The sequence below is a fragment of the Chiloscyllium plagiosum genome, chromosome 1, assembly GCF_004010195.1.
Source record: "Chiloscyllium plagiosum isolate BGI_BamShark_2017 chromosome 1, ASM401019v2, whole genome shotgun sequence".
Taxonomy (NCBI): Eukaryota; Metazoa; Chordata; class Chondrichthyes; order Orectolobiformes; family Hemiscylliidae; genus Chiloscyllium; species Chiloscyllium plagiosum.
In genome coordinates, this window is record NC_057710.1 from 13,114,359 (window position 1) to 13,137,231 (window position 22,873).

General features: G+C 47.0%; 1 protein-coding gene across 5 annotated transcripts in view; it reads right to left on the minus strand.

Moving 5' to 3' along the window:
* LOC122553402 (apolipoprotein L3-like) overlaps positions 1-22,873 on the minus strand; it is a 33,446-nt gene that overhangs the window by 3,452 nt on the left and 7,121 nt on the right. For 2 of the 5 annotated variants that reach the window (XM_043697161.1, XM_043697411.1), the window contains exons 1-3: positions 12,022-12,303; positions 6,727-6,809; positions 1,730-1,745 (exon numbers count right to left, since the gene is read on the minus strand). In XM_043697161.1, the coding sequence (XP_043553096.1) occupies positions 1,730-1,745; positions 6,727-6,778 (68 nt within the window). In that variant the 5' untranslated portion in view covers positions 6,779-6,809; positions 12,022-12,303. Of the gene's footprint in view, positions 1-1,541; positions 1,651-1,729; positions 1,746-6,726; positions 6,810-10,848; positions 10,912-12,021; positions 12,304-22,873 lie in introns of those variants that run through there. The other 3 variants (XM_043697506.1, XM_043697325.1, XM_043697239.1) reach the window with 3 other exon arrangements.

The window sequence follows — 22,873 nt, forward strand, 5'->3', positions numbered from 1 at the left end:
GATGGTGTTTTTACAGGAGGGGCGTTGGGAGGAGGAGCGATGGTGTTTTTACAGGAGGGAGAGTGGGAGGAGGAGTGATGGTGTTTTTACAGGAGGGGGAGTGGGAGGAGGAGTGATGGTGTTTTTACAGGAGGGGGAGTTGGAGGAGGAGGGATAGTGTTTTTACAGGAGGGAGAGTGGGAGGGGGCTGGATGATGTTTTACAGGAAGGGTGTTGGAAGGAGGAGGGACAGTGTTTTTACAGGAGGGTGAATGGGAAGAGGAGGGTTAGCATTTTTACAGGAGGGGGTTCCTCCCCCTGCACTATATCTTCCCACGACGACCAATTGCACTCCAGAACATCCCCGGTGGCCTCCTACATCAAGGACTGCATTTTCCCTTCCACGTGGTCAACAACACCCTCCAGCGCAGCTCCTCCTCTTCCTGCACATCCGCCCTTTAACCCCACCCCTCCAACCGCAGCAAGGATAGAACACCACTGGTCCTCAACTTCCACCCCACAAACCTCCAGATACAACGCATCATCCTCTGCCATTAGTGCCACATAGTCAGACCCCACCACCAGAGATATATTTCCCTCCCCACTTCTTTCAGCATTCCGCAGAGATCATCCCCACGACGATTCCCTTGTTAGGTTCACATTCCCCACCAACCCACTCTCCACTCCCGGCACCTTCCCCTGCCAGTGCAAGAGCTGTAAAACCTGCGCTCATACCTTCCCCCTCACTTTCATCTAAGACCCCAAAGGATCTTTCTACATTGGGCAGAGATTTTCCTGCACATCCAAATAATCATCTACTGGAGGTCCGTTTCTCTCAATGTGGTCTCCTCTATATTGCGGAGACAGGATGCCAGTGCATGGAAAGGTTCAGAGAACATCTCCGGGACACATGCACTAAACAACTCCACTGCCCTGTGGCTGACCACTTCAATTCCCCCTCCCGTTCTGCCAAGTACATGCAATTCTTGGGCCTCCTCCGCTACCAAATCCTCGCCACACTATAACTGGAGGAAAAACAGAGTCTAGATTAGAGTGGTGCTGGAAAAGCACAGCAGGTCAGGCAGCATCCAAGGAGCAGGAAAATCGACGTTTCGGGCAAAAGCCCTTCACCAGGATTCCTGACCTGCTGTCCACTCTAATCTAGACTCTGATCTCCAGCATCTGCAGTCCTCACTGTCACTCAGGAGGAAGAACACCTCATCTTCTGCCATAGGGCCCTCCAACCCCACAAAATTAACATCGCTTTTACCTGTTTCCTCCTCCCCTCCTCCCACCTTATCCCAGATCCAAAGCTCCAACTTGATCTGTCATACCTGTCCATCTTCCTTCCCACCTATCCGCTCCACTCTCTTCTCCGACCTATCACATTCTCCCCCACCTCAATCCACCTATCACATTTCCAGCCACCTTCCTTCCAAGCCCACCCTACCCCATTTATCCCTTGGGCCCATCCCTACATTCCTAATGAAGATCTTATGCTCGAAACGTCGACTCTCCTGCTCCTCGGATGCTGTCTGACCTGCTGTGCTTTTCCAGCACCATACGGTTTGACTCTGATCTCCAGCATCTGCAGTCCTCACTTTCTCCTGTTCCATTCTGGAGTGTATTTCAATGTTGTTGGAATTTCATTCTGTTGGAATGTCTGTGGTACTGGACATAGACACAATGCTCCCTCATTCATAATTTAGAGCGATTCAGTCATAGCACCATTATATAAATTTATGCGTACCTGGATATCTCTGTGGCTGTTAAAAGAATTCAAGAAACATTATTAATATCAGAGAGAAACATTCTGTCAGCCATAAACATCCTGCAAGAGAGCTAAAGTGTCTGCCTAATGTCGACTTTACAGAAAGTTATCAGAATTTATTGTACAAGAACGGGCCATTTGGCCCAACTGCTCAATGCTGGAATTAAATTTGCCCAAACATCCGCTCCATTGCTCACAATTCCCAGGTGCCTTTTCCATGGTAACACAAAATGTTCAGCTATGTAGGTTAAGGAGGGACAAGAGTGGCATGGAATAGTTGTGAGAGATGTGACCTCTAAAGCTGGTGTGTTTGTGGATGGAGAAAAGACTCCAGGATGGTATGCTGCCTCTTTGATGGCAGGGACACAGGTGTCACCCAGTGACTGCACACCATTGTTGTGTGGGCAGGTGACCAACTTGAGGCCATGGTCCACATTAATTAGAAAGAAGGATGAAGGTTTGGAAACAGCATTTAGTTAGATAGGAAATGCATTGAAAAGCGAGACCTCAAGGCAGTGACCATTATTATCAATACCATGTGCTTGGGGGGAACTATTATTATCAAGACAATGTGCTTGGGGGAACAGAGGGTGAAGCAACTGAGAACATGGTTTTGCAAAATGGACTTTAGATTTCTGAGCCATTAGAGCTAGTTCTGGAGCAAGTGGTATCTGTACAAAGTGGGTGTGTTTATACTCGTGAAACAAAAATGAAAATTGCTGGAAAAACTCAGCAGGTCTGGCAGCATCTGTGGTGGGAAAGCAGTGTTAAAGTTTCAGATTCAGTGATCCTTCTTCAGTACTAGACCTGAAACATTAACTCTGCTTTCTCTCCACAGATGCTGTCAGACCTACTGAGTTTTTCCAACAATTATTGTTTTTGTTTCTGATTTCCAGTATCCGGACTGGAAATCCTAGTGAACGTTCCCTGAGCTGCCTCCAATGAAATATCTTTCCTTAAGTAAGGTGACCAAACCTGCTTACAGTACTCCAGATGAGCTCTCACCAGGCCCTGTACAGGTACAGTTAGATTTCCCTGCTCAGATATCTCTGACTCCTTCAGGTGTAGGAAGTGCGTCCAACTGCAGCTGTTGTTTGACCGCATGATGGCTCTGGAGCTGCGGATGGACTCACTGTGGAGCACCCGCAATGTTGAGGAGGTCGTGGATAGCACATTTAGCGAATTGGTCACACCGCAGGTTAGAATTGCTGAGGGAGAAAGGGAATGGGTGACCAAAAAGCAGAGAAAGAACAGGAAGGTAGTGCAAGTGTCCCCTGTGGTCATCTCCCTCCAAAACAGGTATACCTGTTGGGGAGATGGCTCACCAGGGGAAGACAGCAGTAGCCAGGTTCATGGCACTGTGGCTGGCTCTGCTGTATAGAAGGGCAGGAAGAAGAGTGGAAGGGCTATAGTCATCGGGGATTCAATTGGAAGGGGAGTAGGTAGGCATTTCTGTGGTCAGAAATGAGACTTGTGAATGGTATGTTGCGTCCCAGGTACACAGATCAGGGATGTCTCAGATCAGATTCAGGACATTCAGAAGCGGGAGGGTGAACAGCCAGCTGTCGTGGAGCATATAGGAACTAATGATATAGGTTAAAAAATCAGGATGAGGTCTTACAAACAGAATTTAGGGAGTTTGGAGCCAAGTTAAAAAGTAGGACCGCAGAGCTAGTAATCTCAGGATTACTACCAGTGTAGAAATGAAAGAATAGGCAGGATGAATGAGTCACTTAAGAGATGGTGCAGGAGGGAGGAGTTCAGATTTTTGGGACATTGGGACCAGAGCTGGAGTAGGTGGGACTATTACAATTGGACAGTCTACACCTGGGCCAGATTGGAATCAATGTCCCAGGGAGTACTTTTCGTAACGCTATGGGGCAGAGTTAAAACTAATGTGGCGGGGGTTGTGAACCAAATGAGGAGGTTAGTGAGCAGTAAGGAGGTTGTAACTAAAGCCTGTAAGGAACGCGACAATGAAGTCAGTGTGACGAAGAAGAAGAGTAGGCAGGGAGCAGATGATGAACATAAAGGGACTGGTGGTCCCAAGTACATTTGTTTTAATGCAACAAGAGGAGAAGGTAAGGCAGATGAACTTAGGGCTTTGATTAGTACCTGAGAGCATGATGTTATTGCTATTACTGAGACTTGTTTGAGGGAAGGGCATGACTGGTAACTAAATATCCCAGGATATAGATGCTTCAGGTGGAATAGAGAGGGAGGTAAAAGGGTTGGAGGAGTTTCATTACTGGTCAGAAAGAATATCACAGCTGTGCTGAAGGAGGGCGCAGTGGAGGACTCGAGCAGTGAGGCAATATGGGCGGAGCTCAGAAATAGGAAGGGTGTGGTAACCTTGTTGGGAGTGTACTACAGGCTTCCCAACAGTGAGCATGAAGTAGAGGTACAAATATGGAAACAGGGTGGTGGTGACAGGAGATTTTAATTTTCACAACATTGACTGGGATTCACTTAGAATGAGAGGTCTAGATGGAGCAGAATTTGTAAGGAGCATCCAGCAGGGTTTTATAGAGCAATATGTAAATAGTCCAACTCGGGAAGGGACCATACTGGACCTGGTGTTGGGGAATGAGCCCAGCCAGGTGGTTGAAGTTTCAGTAGAGGATTACTTTGGGAATAGTGATCACAATTCCATAAGTTGTAGAATACTCATGGACAAAGACGAGAATAGGAAAGTGCTACATTGAGGGAAGACCAACATAGAACATAAAACAATACAGTGTAGAACAGGCCCTTTGGCCCTCGCTGTTGTGCCGACCTGTGAACTATTCTCAGCTTGTCCCCCTACACTATCCCATTATCATCCATGTGCTTATCCAAAGATTATTTAAATCTCCCTAATGTGGCTGAGTTAACTACATGAGCAGATGGGGCATTCCACGCCCGTACCAATCTCTGCATAAAGAACCTGTCTCTGACATCTGTCTTACATCTATCACCCCTCAATATGTAGTTATGGCCCCTCATACAAGGTGACGTCATCATCCTAGGAAAAAATCTTTCACTGTCTACCCTATCTAATCCTCTGGTTACCAAAATTCGGCAGGAGTTGGGGAGCAGCTGTAAATCCACATTTGATATGTTGGAAGTTTTTAAAGAGAGGATGATTAGAGTGCAGGATAGACATGTCTCTGTGAAAATGAGGGATAGAAATGGTAAGGTGGGGATAGATGTTTGATTACTCTAGGTCAAGCCGGCATAAGGAGGGACGACGTGTTGGGTATTCTAAAAGGCATTAAGGTGGACAAGTCCCCAGGTCCGATGGGATCGATCCCAGGTTACTGAGGGAAGTGAGAGAGGAAATAGCTTGGGCCTTAACAAATACCTTTGCTGCATCCCTGAGCAATGGTGAAGGTTCCAGAGGACTGGAGAATTGCTAATGTTGCCCCCTTGTTTAAAAAGGGTAGTAAGGATGGTCCAAGTAATTATAGACCGATGAACCTGACGTCAGTGGTAGGGAAGCTGCTGGAGAAGATACTGAGGAATAGGATCTATTTACATTTGGAAGAAAATGGGCTTATCAGTGATAGGCAACATGGTTTTGTGCAAGGAAGGTTATGTCTTGCCAACTTAATAGCATTCTTTGAGGCGGTGACAAAGTTGTTTGATGAGGTTCCCCATGGTAGACTGATGGAGAAAGTGAAGTCACATGGGGTCCAGGATGTACTAGATAGATGGATAGAGAGCTGACTGGGTAACAGGAAACAAGAGAGTAGTATTGGAAGGGAGTTTCTCAAAATGGCGAATCGATGTTCCACAGGGATCTGCGCTGGATTACTATTGTTTGTGATATACATAAATGATCTGGAGGAAAGGATAGGTGGTCTGATTAGCAAATTTGCAGATAACACTACGATTGGTGGAGTAGCAGAGAGTGAAGGGGACTATCAGAATATAGATAGATTGGAGAGATGGGCAGAGAAATGGCAGGTGGAGTTCAATCCGGCAAATGCGAGGTGATGCATTTTGGAAGATTTAATTCAAGAGTGAACTATACGGTAAATGGAAAAGCCGCTGGGGAAAATTGATGTACAGAGAGATCTGGTCAACTGCACCCTGAAGGTGGCAATGCAGGTCAATAGAGTGGTCAAGAAGGTATACGGCATGCTCTCCTTCATCGGATGGGGTATTCCACATCCCTTGTAACCCAAAGTTCCTTCACCTTACCATCCCTTCCTTGCCTCAGTGGGACAAACATGTCCAGCACTATCAGCAAGTGGTTCCGAGAGCACCTGCAAAGCGATATACTTATTGTTGAGGGGAACGGCCACAGGGGATCCCTGCACTGTCTGCGTATTCCCTTTCCCTCTCCTGACAGTCACCCAGCTACCTTTATGCTGTAACTTAGGTGTGACTACCTCTCTATAACTCCTCTCCATCATCGCTCAGGCTCCCGAGTGATCCAGAGTTCATCCGCCTTCAGCTCCAGTTCCCTAATGCGGTCTGTGAGCAGCTGGAGTTGGATGCACTTCTCGCAGGCGAAGTCAGCAGGGACACCAGTAGTAACCCTTACCTCCCACATCCTGCAGGGGGAGCATGCAACTGCCCGAGCCTCCATCCCCTCTGCTTTAAATTGCCAAGAGAGATTCAATAAATTAATCAAAACACTTTACGATACCAACCTTGCTTGAGAGTCTTTTTTTTTGGTTAGAGGAGTAGGATTAATGGGAGACATTACACGTGTAGTGTCCCACGTTCAGCCACAACCCCAAATATATTAGTTCACGGGCCCAGCAATCCCCATGTCTGTGTCTGCTCTTGTTTAGCCCTCCTTCGGCCTATTTATGAGGTAAGTCTTTACGAGGGAAACTTACCTTCCTAACAGCCCCCAGTCTGTACTCTCACCTCTCCCACTGCTGCAAATGGAGGCTGCTGATTCACAAGGTAAGTCTTTAACAACAAAGATAATCTTACTTTCTCAACCGTTTAAATAAAATTTCTCAAATATTTCATGTTACCTGTTCGCAGCTGTATTTCCCTTGGAGGAGCGTAATAGTCCATCCGCAACATTCACACTGTGACTGCAAAGAAATGCTTCTGACTGAAAAATAAAAATCCAGCATGAAAGAGTCATAGAGACAGACAGCCATGGAGTCACAGCTCAGAAAACAGATCCTTCAGTCCAACATGTCTGCACTGACCAGACATCCCAATCTCACAAATTCTCATTTGACAGCGTTTGGCCCAAAACCCCCTGAAACCTTCTTATTCATGTACCCAGCCAGCCTCTGTGACTTGGTCTTGGCTCTGCCCTCTGCAACTGGATCCTCAGCTTTCTGACCCACAGACTAGAGCCAGTGAAGATAGGTAACTGTACCTCCTCCACAATAACACTCAACACCAGAGCCCCACAAGGATGTGTCCACTTCCCCCTACTGTACTCCCTGTACACCCGCGACTGTGTTGCCAAATTTCATGAGATGAATGCCATCTATACGTTCGCTGACGACACCACCATAGGATGGTTATCTAACAATGACGAGTCATACTACAGAAGGGAGATATTGGGCTTGGTGAAACCTCAATGATGTTACCTTTCAGCCTCCAACACTCCAGGGAACACAGCCCTAAACTATTCAGCCTCTCCCTATAGCTCAAATCCTCCAACACTGATAACATCCTTGTAAATCTTTTCTGAACTCTTTCAAGTTTCACAACATCTTTCCAATAGGAAGGAGACCAGAATTGCATGAAGTATTCCAAAAGTGGCCTAACCAATGTCCTGTACAGCCGCAACATGGCCTCCCAACTCATACACTCAATACTCTGACCAATGAATGAAAGTATACCAAACACCTTCTTCACTATTCTATCTACCTGCGACTCCACTTTCAAGGAGCTATGAACCTGCACTCCAAGGTCTCCTTGTTCAGCAACACTCCCTTGGACATTACCATTAAGTGTATAAGTTCTGCTAAGATTTGCTTTCCCAAAATACGGCACCTCACACTTATCTGAATTAAACTCAGTTTGTTACTTCTTAGCTCATTGTCCCATCTGATCAAGATCAAGTTATAATCTGAGCTAACCTTCTTTGTTTAGATTAGAGTGGTGCTGGAAAAGCACAGCAGGTCAGGCAGCATCCAAGGAGCAGGAAAATTGACGTTTTGGGCAAAAGCCCTTCATCAGGAATAGAAGCAGGGAGCCTCCACGGTGGAGAGATAAATGTAGGGGGGTGTGGGTTGGAGGGCGGTGCTGAGTTGGAAGATTGGAACTGGGGTAAGGTGGGGGGAGGGAAAATGAGGAAACTGGTGAAGTCCACAATGATGCCCTGGGGTTGAAGTGTTCCAAGTTGGAAAATGAGACGTTCTTCCTCCAGGCGTCGGATGGTGGAGGAGGCCCAGGACCTGCATGTCCTCGGCAGAGTTGGAGGGGGAGTTGAAATGTTGAGCCATGGGGCATTGGGATTGATTGGTGCGGGTGTCCCAGAGATGTTCCCTGAAGCGCTCTGCTAGGAGGTTTCCAGTCTCCCCAATGTAGTGGAGACCGCATCGGGAGCAATGGATACAATAAATGATATTGGTGGATGTGCAGGTGAAACTTTGATGGATGTGGAAGGCTCCTTTGGGGCCTTGAATGGAGGTGAGGGAGGAGGTGTGGGCGCAGGTTTTGCAATTCCTGCGGTGGCAGGGGAGGGTGCCAGGATGGGAGGGTGGGTTGTTGGGGGGTGTGGACCTGACCAGGTAGTCACGGAGGGAAAGCGGAAAGGGGTGGGGAGGGAAATATATCCCTAGTGGTGGGGTCCGTTTGGAGGTGGCGGAAATGTCGTCGGATGATACGGTTAATGAGAAGGTTGGTAGGGTGTAAAGTGAAGACCAGGGGCGTTCTGTCCTTGTTATGGTTGGAGCGGTGGGGTTTGAGGGCGGAGGTGCGGGATGTGGACGAGATGCGTTGGAGGGCATCTTCAACAACGTGAGAAGGGAAATTGTGGTCTCTAAAGAAGGAGGCCATCTGGTGTGTTCTATGGTGGAACTGGTCCTCCTGGGAGAAGATATGCTGGAGGCGGAGGAATTGGGAATATGGGATGGCATTTTTGCAGGAGGTGGGGTGGGAAGAGGTGTAATCCAGGTAGCTGTGGGAGTCGCTGAGTCATCAATGTAGCAGAGGAAGAGTTTTGAAGTGGTGCCTGTGTAACTACGGAAGATGGAGTGTTCTATGTAGCCAACAAAGAGACAGGCATAGCTGGGGCCCATACGTGTGCCTATGGCTACCCCCTTGGTCTGGAGGAAGTGGGAGGATTCAAAGGAGGAATTGTTAAGGGTAAGGACCAGTTCAGCCAAACGAATGAGAGTGTCAGGGGAAGGGTACTGTTGGGGATGTTGGGAAAGGAAGAAACAGAGGGCTTGGAGGCCCTGGTCATGGCGGATGGAGGTGTAGAGGGATTGGATATCCGTGGTGAAGATGAGGTTACATTGATGACTGCATTGGTGCCACCTCATGCTCCCACGAGGAGGTTGAGCAGTTCTTCAACTTCACCAACACATTCCACCCCGAACTTAAATTCACCTGGACATCTCTGACACCTCCCTCCCCTTCCTGGACCTCTCCATCTCCATTAATGACGACCAACTTGACACTGACATTTTTGCAAACCCACCGACTCCTACAGCTACCTGGGTTACACCTCTTCCCACCCCACCTCCTGCAAAAATGCCATCCTGTATTCCCAATTCCTTCGCCTCTGCCGTATCTGCTCCCAGGAGAACCAGTTCCACCACAGAACACACCAGATGGCCTCCTTCTTTAGAGACTGCAATTTCCCTTCTCACGTGGTTAAAGATGCCATCCAACGCATCTCGTCCACATCCCACACCTCCACCCTCAAAGCCCACCCCACCAACTTTAACAAGGACAGAACCCCCCCGGTCCTCACCTTCTCCCCTACCAACCTTCGCATAAACCAAATCATCCACTGACGTTTCTGCCACCTCCAAACGGACCCCACCACCAGGGATATATTTCCCTCCCCACGCTTTTCCACCTTCCACAAAGACCGTTCCCTCCGTGACTACCTGGCCAGGTCCACGCCCCCCTACAAATCACCCTCCTGTCCTGGCACCCTCCCCTGCCACCGTAGGAACTGCAAAACCTGCTCCCACGCCTCCTCCCTCACCTCCATCCAAGGCCCCAAAGGAGCCTTCCACATCCTTCAAAGTTTCACCTGCACAATCCACAATATCATTTATTGTATCCATTGCTCCCGATGTGGTCTCCTCTACACTGGGGAGACTGGACGCCTCCTAGCAGAGCGCTTCAGGGAACATCTCTGGGACACCCGCACCAATCAACCACACCGCCCTGTGGCCCAACATTTCAACTCCCTCTCCCACTCTGCCGAGGACATGCAGGTCCTGGGCCTCCTCCACTGCCGCTCCCTCACCACCCGATGCCTGGAGGAAGAACGTCTCATTTTCCAACTCGGAACATTTCAACCCCATGGTATCAATATGGACTTTACCAGTTTCCTCATTTCCCGTCCCCCCACCTTTCCTCAGTTCCAACCTTCCAGCTCAGCGTTTTGCCCAAAATGTCCATTTTCCTGCTCCTCGGATTCTGCCTGACCTGCTGTGCTTTTCCAGCACCACTCTAATCTAGACTCTGGTTTCCAGCATTTGCAGTCCTCACTTTAACCTCACTTTATACCTCTTATGCACAAATTAGATAAATGATGAATAGTAGTGGACCAAGCACCGATCCTTGTAGCACTCCACTGGTCACAGGCCTCCAGTCTGAAAAACAACTTCATGAAGAAAAGAGGAGAACATGCCACCCTCTACATCAATAGAGCTGAGGGTGATAGGGTGGAGAGTGTCAAGATCCTCGGAGTGACGATAACCAACAACCTGCCCTGGACTTCCCACCGAGATGCAACAGTCAAAAAGGCACAACAATGCCTTTCCTTCCTCAGGTGGCTCAGGAACTTTGGCATGTCCATAAGGACCCTCACCAACCCCTGCAGGTGCCTCATTGAGAGCATACTATCCAGGGGTATAACAGCTTGGGATGGCAACTGCTCTGTTCAGGACCCTAAGAAACTACAGAAGGTTGTGTGAATAGCCCAGACCATCACGGAAACCAACCTTCCATCCATGGACTCCATGTACACTTCTCATTGTCATGGAAAGGATGCCAACATCATCAGGGCCTCCTCCCACCTCAATAATGATCTCCTACAATGTTTTCCTTCAGGCAGAAGATACAGATGCCTGAACACACATACCAGCAGGTTCAGGAACAGCTTCTTCCCGGCCATTATGAGATTGTGGAATGGTCTCTCTAGTCTCAAATAATGCTGATATTGCTAATGCTGATCTTGTCTAGTTCACCCACTGTGCAATAGAGGGTATGCCTATGCCTCTATGACCTGTATGCATCTGTCTAAGTCTTTTTGATCTATACACCTTTGCTTACTGTGATCTGCCTGTACTGCTCCCAAACAAAGCTTTTCACTGTACTTCGGTACATGTGACAATAAGTCAATCATCATCAATCATCGTCAAATGTACCACCTCCACTAGCTCTGCTCATTCCATACCCACCACCCTGCGCATGAAAATATTACCCCTCAGGTCCCTCTTAAATATTTCCCCTCTCAGCTTAAATCCTATATCCTCTAGTTTTGAACTCCCCCACTGCAGGAAATGAAACCTTGGCTATTCACTCTACCCATGCCCTTGATGATTTTATAAACTTCGAGAAGGTCATCTCTCAGCCTCCAATGCTCCAGGGAAAAAAAAATCCTCAGCCTCCTCAGCCTCTCCCTTATAACTCAGACCCTCCAACTCCAGCAACATTGTAGTCAGTCCTTTCTGCACCTTCTCAAGTTTAACAGTATCCTTCCTGTAGAAGGGTGACCAGAATTGAATGCAATATTCTAAAAGTGATCTCACCCATATCCTGTACGGGTTGCAACATGACACCCCAACTCCTATATTGAATATTCTGACCAATGAAGTTGCTTTTGAACAACACGGTTAAAGTCAAAGTGTTAAAATGAAAGGTTGTTTGATGATAAATTTGCAGAGAAAAAGTGTTATTTAATCAAAAACAGGGAAGTTAGGGCAAATAGCTACAAATTCATTAAAATTTAAAAAACACCATAAATATTCACCCTTACAATTTATTATTTTTTCATTTAATTTATTATTTAAATCTTCATTTAATTTATAATTTATATGATTCTAATTGAATGAAGTTTTAGAACTAGATCATAAGCACAAACTATCCTTTCCCCACTGATAATTTGTACTTACCAGCTCAGAGACAATAATGGTGGATTCACAGTCAGTCGGGCTTGATCCACAGCAGACTTCTCTGAGCAAAGGCACTGAGAACCCCATTTATATACTCACAGGCTCTGTGAAACTGAAACCCTAGTATGTAAGGAAAAAGCTGCCAAAAGAAATCACAACATGAAAAATCTGATAAAATGCCACATTCAGATGTGAGGAAGAGCTCAGCATTGTTTGGAAAGTGCATGACTTAGATTGTTTCAGTTGGCAATGTACACATGTTCAGGATACTGTCCAGGTAAAAACAATGACTGCAGATGCTGGAAACCAGATTCTGGATCGGTGGTGCTGGAAGAGCACAACAGTTCAGGCAGCATCCGAGGAGCAGCGAAATCGACGTTTTGGGCAAAAGCCTTTGCCAGGATACTGTCCAGTCAACCCCCTTGGTCTTTGAGTAATGTCGGCTGCAGTGGGACTGCACCCAAATCCTGACACAGCTGACTCCTTTGGAATTGCCAGGGAAATTGAAAATTCCAATGTGGAATTCCCCGGCACATAGAATCCTGTGGACAAGCTGCTTAATGTTCGAGAATTCAGACAGTACTCATGAGCTTAAGTTTAACAGTTACTTAGAGAATATTATAGGATTAAATATCCACTCAATCACCACAGTAATTATACAGTCGAAGAGCCTGCCAACCCTGCCATTCAGCTCCCTGCCCGACCCAACACACAACACCTCTGTGATCCATACCTACCCTTCCCCAATACCCCACCCTGACCTTGCACTGACCCCTCTCAATCTGACACCATTTCCACTATGAGACTTGAAATTCAAAGCTCGCAGCCCAACTGTCCCTTCTGCCTGACTGTCCACCTTTCCCCCCGCCCACCAATTCCGAACACCATCCCAATCCCAATATCCCCATAACCTTCCAGTTCTCATGGCTAACCCACCTAGCCTGCACATCCCTGAGCACTCTGGGCAGGTTAGCGTGGCCAATCCACCTATCCTGTACATCTTTGGGCTTTGAGAGGAAACCAGAGCACCCAAGGAAACCTGCACAGACATGGGGAGAACGTGTAAGCTCCACACAGACACCTGAGGGTGGAATCAAACCCGGGCCCTTGCTACTGTGAGGTAGCAGTGCTGCCTACTGAGGAAGGAGAGAGAGATGAAATCTTACAGAAAGCACAAGATAAGGATGCTTACATGCAACAGCCATGATTGTTTGCGGCTATAAATGATAATGTGCAGCCTTGGACTGGGAATAACCAGTTGATGAAATACAAGTCCATGCTGGGGTGGGGCAGCATTATTGCATCAGTGGATCCATGTTTAATATAATTGACCTCAGCAAGGTTTCAAATTCATGCAATGTTACTCTGCCCTGAAGGAAAGAGCAGTAACTTGCTTCATCCTACTCTTCTTGCGATGGCAGCCATTTTGTGACATCATCGCATGGCTGACATTGGTTTGAAGGTGAGAAATTTCCATTTCTTGTGAGTGAATCGCAGACTCTGAAAATGTGGGGTGATCGTGGCCAAGCACCTGCTTTTTGTTTCATGACAGGGCTTTGCTTTATCTGGTTTGTTGGAGGAGGCAAAGAGAATCGGATGTGGGATAGAAAGGAAATGGATTGAACTAATCATGCAATGAATATGCATGGATATTCCCACTCAGTATCAAGATCCTAAATTTGCCATTTAAAGCTTAAAGGGAAACTTAGCAAATCACTTTTTTGCTGACAAGCCACTGATTTCTCACCAAGTCCTATTCATATACCCAACCAAATGCCTTCTAAATGTTGCAATTGTACCAGCCTCCATCACTTTCTCTGGCAGCTCATTCCATACACGCGCTACCCTCTGGGTGAAAACATTGCCTCTTAGGCCGCTTTTAAATTTTTCACCTCTCACCCTAAACCTATGCCCTCTAGTTCTGGACTCTCCCCACCCAGGGAAAAGACCTTGTCTACTTACCCTCTCCATGCCTCTCATGATTTTATAAATCTCTATAAGGTCACCCCTCAGCCTCCGACACTGCAGGGAAAACAGTCCCAGCCTCTCCCTACAGTTCAAACACTCCAACCATGGCAACACCCTTATAAATCTTTTCTGAGCCCTTTTAAGTTTCAGATTGCGATTATGAGGTCTTTGATTCTGTCATTATCCCAGTGTTAGATTGGGTATTTAATTCTCTAACCTTCTCCAGGTAACTATTAATCTTAAGCACGTGGAATCCATCCAAAATCTCCATTTGTATGGGGTTTGTCCAAAATGACACAGACAGGGGAATTTTCAATTGGAATTTTCAATTTCACCGTCAATTTCTGAGGATTCAGCTGGGTCAGGGTTGCTCTGTAGTAGCAACACACCACTTTAGCCCTACGTGGCAGTAAAGAGCAACCTGATTGACCAGTGACATACACTGGACAATAATCATTGCCAACGAATCCAGTCTAGGCCACACACTGGTGAAGTAACGCTAACCTCTCAGATAATGTAGTTCCAGCACTCATCGAAACTCTGTACTATCATTGTATCTTCCATCATTGTATAACTAAGGCATTTGTCTATTTCTGAGGAAAAACATGTTTCTATTCATATCCTTAGTGGATGTTACAGTGATGTCAAACAGAGGGACCCAGTGATTCAGGTACATGGTTTGTTAAAAGTTGCATTACAGGAAGACAGGATGGTGAAGCAGATGTTTAACACGCCTTCCTTCAATCCTCAGACCATTGAGTATAAGAGTGGGACATTATGGTGAGATTGTACAGGGTGTTGGTGAGGCCACGTTTGGAGAAATCAGCAGTTCTGGTTGCCCTGCTGTAGGATGTATATTATTAAATGGAAAGGGTTCAGAAAATATTGGCCAGGAATGGAGGGTTTGAGCTATAGGGAGAGGCTGGATAGGCTGAAACCTTTTTCAGTGCAGCATCGGAGGTTGAGGGGTGACCTTTTCGAGGTTTACATAATCCTGAGAGGCATTAAAAAAGGTGAATAACTAAATAGGGTGGGAGTATTCAAAACTAGGCAGCATGCTTTTATGATGAGATTTGCAAAAGAGAAAGGGACCTGAGGGACAGCATTTTTACACGGAGAGTGCTTTGTATATGGAATGACCTGCCAGAGGAAGTGGTAGATACAGGTGCAGTTGCAACATTTAAAAGACATTTGAACAGTTGTGTGAATAAAAAAGATTTGCAGGGATATGAGTCAAACAAGTGGCACTGGTTTATTTTGGGGTATTTGGTCGACATGGAATACTTGGACCAAAGTTTTGGTGCTGAAAGGCTCTATGAATTTATGACTATAATTCTTACTGAAATTTTTCCTGTGTCTTTCTGTGTCAATCACATTTGATATCAGTTATCTCAGGCCACTCTTTCCTTGCTGTGCCGGTTCAGAATAAGTAGAATAATTTGAAAAGCCATTGGTTACGAGAAATGTTATGCTTTCAGTTTTGAATGTGTACGTGTAAATTTAATTGACCATCATGAATCTATAATTACCTTGATTATTAACAACAAAGATTTGACATGTTCAATTAAAGTCCACAAAATGGACTCCATTCGGCCCTACAACCTACCCCACTATTCAATAAGATCATGGATGATTGTTTTGAAATGGGAGACAAGTGGGAGAGACGAGGAATGGATGGAATGACAGGAGTGAGGTCTCCAAAGGGAGAGAAGCAGCAACAGAGAAGGAACCATCAAGAGGGGAATTCAAGATGGAAGCAGGGTTTATGAGGGTCAGTGAGATGGAGGGTTTGAGAGGGAAGTGGAGTCTGTGAAGGTCAGTGAGATGGAGGATTTGAGAGGGAAGTGGAGTCTGTGAAGGTCAGTTGCTTCATGGGGATTTTAAGCAGAGGACAGTTTGATCCTAACTAATGCATTCTGGGAATCAATCCCTGCTTTTCCCAGGGCCCTCCTTATGTTCTCCTCTATATCCCTGAGCAGGTCTTTACCTGAACATCCCAGTCCAGGTCTGTTTCTGATCTAGGGAGCAGACAGCTAGGAGGATCTGTTCAAAGTCATCATTCTCTAACTCCGGGAGTGAGATTCTAAACATTTCCCATTTCGGGATGAGGAGAGGGATATTTGTGAACTCATCTACTTTCTTGGCTAATCCGTTCCTCAATGCTCTAACCCCAGCTGATGGCAGTGGGATGCGTGCGCTTGTGATCATCACTTTAATCACAGTGGGCGTTCCCTCCTTTTTCCCTCTCACTCAGTCTTTGGCACGGCCCTGGTAACCACCCAGACTGTCCTCTCTCCACTGGATGGGAGAGGGGAGGGACTGTGTTCAATCACACTGTGGCAACAACATCTGAAATCCCTAGAGACAGAGATCTGGCACTTGCTTTCCCAGAAGGTATCAATGCTGTTTATGCAGATAGGACAAGCTGTAGCTATCACTGCTCATTGCTGGCTTATGCCTGTGTGGAGTTCTTTAATTTTGTCTTCACATAGTCTGTTTCAGAAGATGCTGTGTTTTTTTGTCAACTCAATTGCATTGCACTGGCATTCTCTGCTCATAACTCACTGTCTTGTTGCAATGTCTTTTCTATGTGCCTTATTGTATGCTTCTTTCTCCTAGTTTAATTGAAAGTATAATCTGTCACTCCTTCTGTGTCTCTTTGTAACTTTCCCCCTCGATTCCTTGTACTTTTTATTCAGTTGTAAGAAAGTATTCAAGCATGTGAGGAAATGTGGTAACAATCGCTCCACACAAGTGCTAACCAATGACTATCCATGACAATGGAGAATCTAACCACCAAACCTTGACATTCAATGGCGTTGCCCTCACTGAATGCCCCACTGTCAACATCCTGCAGGTTACCACTGACCAGAAACTCAACTGGACTTGCCATTTAAACACTGTAACTAAAAGAGCTGATCCTGCAGCAAGCGACTCATCTCCTGACTCGCCAAATTCTGTCCACAATCTACAAGGTAAAAGTCAGGAATGTGATAGAATACTCCCCACTTTTCTGGATGGGTGCAGCTCCAACAACACTCAAGAAGTTTGACGCCATCCAGGACAAAGCACTCACTGACACCTCATCGACAAACGTTCACTCCTTCCACCATCGAGGCTCAGTAATAACAGTTTGTAAATTCAGATTTTATGTTTTAGATTTAGATTTTATGTTATTGTCAACGGCACCCAAATACAGAAGGAGAGGACCACTTTGAAAAGTGTATGATGTCACCACACATGACGCCAAGGTACTAAGATGTAAAAACAAAATGAGTAACAACGTAGTCAGAAAAACGAGAGTTCAAGCACTACTCTTTAGAACAGTAGAAAAATAAAGATATAACATAATAGTTATGCTTAAATGCAGTTGTAGTTGAAAGTTGGAAAGGAAATGAGTAAATTTATAGTTGAACAAATTTTGATGAGTCTCCCTACCACCACGCCCACTCCAGTTACAGGCTCCGCCCCCAATCTCAGCTCCACACCTACACCAGATCCCAGGTCCCAGGTCCTAGCTCCCAGCCCCGAAGAGTTTTCACCACGTCCCCTGACCTCCCCCCTCACTGAGGATGAACGATCAGTCCTCAGCAAAGGCCTTACTTTTATCCCCCTGCGCCCACGCATCAATGAATTTAATACACGCCGTGACATCGAACACTTCTTCAGCCGCCTCTGAGCTTACTTTCACAATCAGGACTCCGGCCCACCTTCCGAGGACCCCTTCACCCACCTCCAACACCCTGCATCCACCTGGACACCCCGCACTGGCCTGTTACCCACCCTCGATCTCTTCATCGCCAACCGCCGCCGGGACATTAGCCGCCTCAACCTGTCTACTCTCCTCCCCCACTCCAACCTCTCACCCTCACAACGCGCAGACCTCCACTCCCTCTGCTCCAATCCCAACCTCACCATCAAGCCAGCAGATAAAGGGGGTGCAGTGGTAGTCTGACGCACTGACCTCTACACCGCTGAAGCCAGACGCCAACTCGAGGACACCTCTTCCTACTGTCTCCTCGACCATGACCCCACCCCCATCACCAAACCATCATCTCCCAGAATATACAGAACCTCATCACCTCAGGAGATCTCCCATCCACAGCTTCCAACCTCATAGTCTAGGAACCCCGCACTGCCCAGTTCTATCTCCTTCCCAAGATCCACAAGCCTGACCACCCTGGCCGACCCATTGTCTCAGCATGCTCCTGCCCCACTGAACTCATCTCTACCTATCTCGACACTGTCCTATCCTCCTAGTTTAGGAACTCCCCACCTACGTTCAAGACACCACCCATGCCCTCCACCTCCTCCAAGACTTCCGTTTCCCCGGCCCCCAACGCCTTATCTTCACCACGGATATCCAATCCCTCTATACCTCTATCCGCCATGACCAGGGCCTCCAACCCCTCCATTTCTTCCTCTCCTGACTTCCCCGACAGTACCCTTCCACCGACACTCTCATTCGTTTGGCTGAACAGGACTTCACCCTTAACAATTTCTCCTTAGAATCCTCCCACTTCCTCCAGACCAAAGGGGTAGCCATGGGCACACGTATGGGCCCCAGCTATGCCTGTCTCTTTGTTGGCTACGTAGAACAGTCTATCTTCCATAGTTATACCAGCACCACTCCCCACCTCTTCCTCCGCTAGATCGATGACTGCATCGGCGCCACCTCATTCTCCCGCGAGGAGGTTGAGCAGTTCTTCAACTTCACCAACACGTTCCACCCCGAACTTAAATTCACCTGGACATCTCTGACACCTCCCTCCCCTTCCTGGACCTCTCCATCTCCATTAATGACGACCGACTTGACACTGACATTTTTTACAAACCCACCGACTCCCACAGCTACCTGGATTACACCTCTTCCCCAGCACCTCCTGCAAAAATGCCATCCTGTATTCCCAATTCCTTCGCCTCTGCCGTATCTGCTCCCAGGAGAACCAGTTCCACCACAGAACACACCAGATGGCCTCCTTCTTTAGAGACCGCCATTTCCCTTCTCACGTGGTTAAAGATACCCTCCAACACATCTCGTCCACATCCCGCACCTGATGCCTGGAGGAAGAATGCCTCATCTTCCGCCTCAGAATTCTACAACCCCAGGGCATCAATGTGGACTTCACCAGTTTCCTCATTTCTCCTTCCCCCACCTCACCCCAGTTCGAAACTTCCAGCTCAGCACCGCCCTCATAACCTTTCCTACCTGCCTACCTTCCTTCCCAATCTATCCACTCCACCCTACTCTCTGAACTTTCACCTTCATCCCATCCCCATTCACCCATTGTACTCTTTGCTACCTTCACTCACTCTCGTCTCTGACCTATCACCTCCATCCCCACCCCCACTCACCAATTGTACTCTATGCTACTTTCTCCCCACGCCTACCCCTTCTCATTTATCTCTCCACCCTGCAGGGACCATGCCTCTATTGCTGATGAAGGGCTTTTGCCCGAAACGTTGATTTTCCTGCACCTCGGATGCTGCCTCACCTGCCAAGCTTTTCCAGCACCACTCTGATCCAGACTCGGGTTTCCAGCATCTGCAGTCCTTGTTTTTACCCTGGTTAATCACAGGGTTGATTGTTACTAGAAAATAAAGGGGAGGGGCAGAATGTGGGAATATTATATTGTACTAAGGAACCATCACAGTATGGGGAAATTTGATATTTGTACAAACATAAAGACTTTGTACTTTAATACATGACACATTTGCAATGAGGTAGATGAATTGATGTTGCAAATCAAAGTCGTGAGGATTTTAAACTCATTCCAGGAGTGAGGGTTGGGTTTGGCAGAGGATATTAAAGCTTCCAGAGCAAGGAATAGGACTTGGAAAGGGTCTTGGAAAGGGTCATATAATTTGTAATATAAAAGACATTTTCAAGAGGGTTTATAGCCGTGTAAAAGGTAAGAGAGACACGACAGTGCTGGGCAAGTTATAGAATCCCTACAGCACAGAAAAAAGGCCATTCAGCCCATCAGATTCTACACTGAAGAGCATCCCGGCCACACCCAGACCTGTCTCTGTAACCATGCATTTCCCATGGCTAACCCACCAAAGCTGCATATTCCTGAACACTACTGACAACGTAGCATAGCCAATCCACCAGAGCTGCACACCTGTGGGAGGAAACTAGGGCACCCGGTGGAAACCCACATGGACACGGGGAGAACGTGCAAATTCCACACAGACAGTCACCTGAGGGTGGAATCGAACCTGAGTCCCTGAGGCAGCAGTGCTCATCAAAGAGCCATGCGCCACCCCTATTGAAAGATTCTCCAGGTCTCTCTTCAGCTGTACTGGTCTTTAGGATTTTCCTTCATAAATATTTTTCCTCCTCAGCCTCCAAATCTCCCAACCCACAATTCAGTAACATTGTAACAACAGTCTCCATCTTCCCTCAGCTCATCAAAACTACTTTGATTGTTTGAAAGTCAGCTCCCCTGTGGATTATGTGCCGGTGCCCTTTCATTTAAACTCTGTTAGCTTCTTCTTCGAGTTCACAATAATTATTTTGTCGTGTGAGTGTCCCTGTCTGACACCTGTTCTTCAGTGTGTTTGCACTGTACATTCCCAAATGTTACTTAGGTCAGATCTCCCAATCAGTTTTGCACAAGGTCATGTCACGCATTGTTGATTTTCAGGCGATCACTTATGAAGCAAAGGTTAAGAGAAAGCTGCATGTCATCGACTTCAGGAAGCAGAGTGTTGGACACTCCCCCCGTCTGTATCAATGGTGCTGACATGGGGGTGGTGGTCAAGAGCTTCAAGTTCCTCAGAGTGACTATCCCCAACAATCTGTCCTGGTATCAAAAAGCAGCCTTCCTTACTTTGACTCCATATACACATCCCACTGTCCCATGAAAGCAGTCAACAAAGAACCATTTCAGCAGTGGGATTCAAGAGAGCGTGAGCCAGGAAGGGAAGTTAGAATATTAAATACTTACCTTGTGAACTGGTGAAGTGAAGGCTGAACAGGAGCAGAAGTGGGAAAGGGAATGCTGGGTAAGTGAACTAATAAATTGGGGCAGCGGCTAAACCTGAAACACCACATGTGTAGTGTCACCCACCGGTCCCCCTCCTCTCACCAAAAACAAAAGACTCTGTGTGGAAGGTTGGTAGGATAAGGATTTTTAAAAAATCCCTTTTGGCAATTTAGAGCAGAGGGCATGGAGGCTAGGGCAATTCCATGCTCCTCCTGCAGGATACAGGAATAAGGGTCACCTCTAGTGTCCCTGCTGACTTCACCTGCAAGAAATGCACCCAACTCCAACTCCTCACTGACCGTGTTAGGGAACTGGAGCTGGAGTTGGATGAACTTCGGATCATTCAGGATACTTAAGGGGGGTGATAGAGAGGAGTTACAGGGAATTGGTCACATCTAGGTCATAGGATAAAGGAAGCTGGGTGACATTCAGGAGAGTAACAGGGAATAGGCAGGCAGTGTAGGGACCCTCTGTGGCCATTCCCCTCAATAATAAGTATACCGTTTTGGATACTGTTGGGGAGGAGCGACCTACCAGGGGAAAGCCACAGCGGCCTGGTCTCTGACACTGAGCTGGGCTCTGTGGCTCAGAAGGGAAGTGGGGGAGAATAGGAGAGCGATAGTGATAGGACTTTCAATGGTTAGAGGAACAGACAGGAGGTTCTGCAGACGAGAACGAGACTCCTGGATGGTACGTTGCCTCCTGAGTACCAGGGTCAGTGATGTCTCTGATTGAGTTTACAGGATTCTTAAGGGGGAGGGAGAGCAGCCAGAAGTTGTGGTACACATCGGGACCAATGACACAAGTAGGGAAAGGGAGGAGGACCAGAAGAGAGAGTGTAGGGGCAAGAATCCAGAGAAAGTATATTCCTATCAGGGTGAAAGGGAAGGCTGGTAGGTATAGGGAATGCTGAATGACTAAAGAAATTGAGGGTTTGGTTAAGAAAAAGAAGGAAGCATATGTCAGGTATAGATAGGATAGATCAAGTGAATTCTTAGAAGAGTAGAAAGGAAGTAGGAGTATATTTAAGAGGAAAATCAGGAGGTCAAAAAGGAGACATGAGATACCTTTAGATTAGATTACTTACAGTGTGGAAACAGGCCCTTCAGCCCAACAAGTCCACACCGACCCGCCGAAGCACAACCCACCCAGACCCATTCCCCTACACCTAAAACTTGGGCAATTTAGCATGGCCAATTCACCTGACTTGCACATTTTTGGACTGTGGGAGGAAACCGGAGCACCCAGAGGAAACCCACACAAACACAGGGAGAATGTGTAAACTCCATACAGTCAGTCGGCTGAGGCGGGAATTGAACCTGGATCTCTGGCGCTGTGAGGCAGCAGTGCTAACCACTGTGCCACCGTGCCATCCACAAATTGGCAAATAAAATTAAGGAGAATCCAAACGGTTTTTACAAATATATTAAGAATTAAAGGGTAACGAGGGAGAGAATATGGCCCCTCAATGATCAGCAAGGCGGCCTCTGTGTGGAGCCACAGAAAATGGGGGAGATATTAAATGAATATTTTGCATCAGTATTTACTGTGGAAAAGGATATGGAAGATATAGACTGTAGGGAAATAGATGGTGACATCTTGCAAAATGTCCAGATTACAAAGGAGGAAGTGCTGGACGTCTTAAAACGGTTAAAAGTAGATAAATCCCCAGGACCTGATCAGGAGTACCCGAGAACTCTGTGGGAAGCTAGAGAAGTGATTGCCGGAGCTCTTGCTGAGACATTTGTATCATCGATAGTCACAGGTAAGGTGCCAGAAGACTGGAGGTTGGCAAACGTGGTGCCACTGTTTAAGAAGGGCGGTAAAGACAAACCAGGGAACTATAGACCGGTGAGCCTGACCTCAGTGATGGGCAAGTTGTTGGAGGGAAT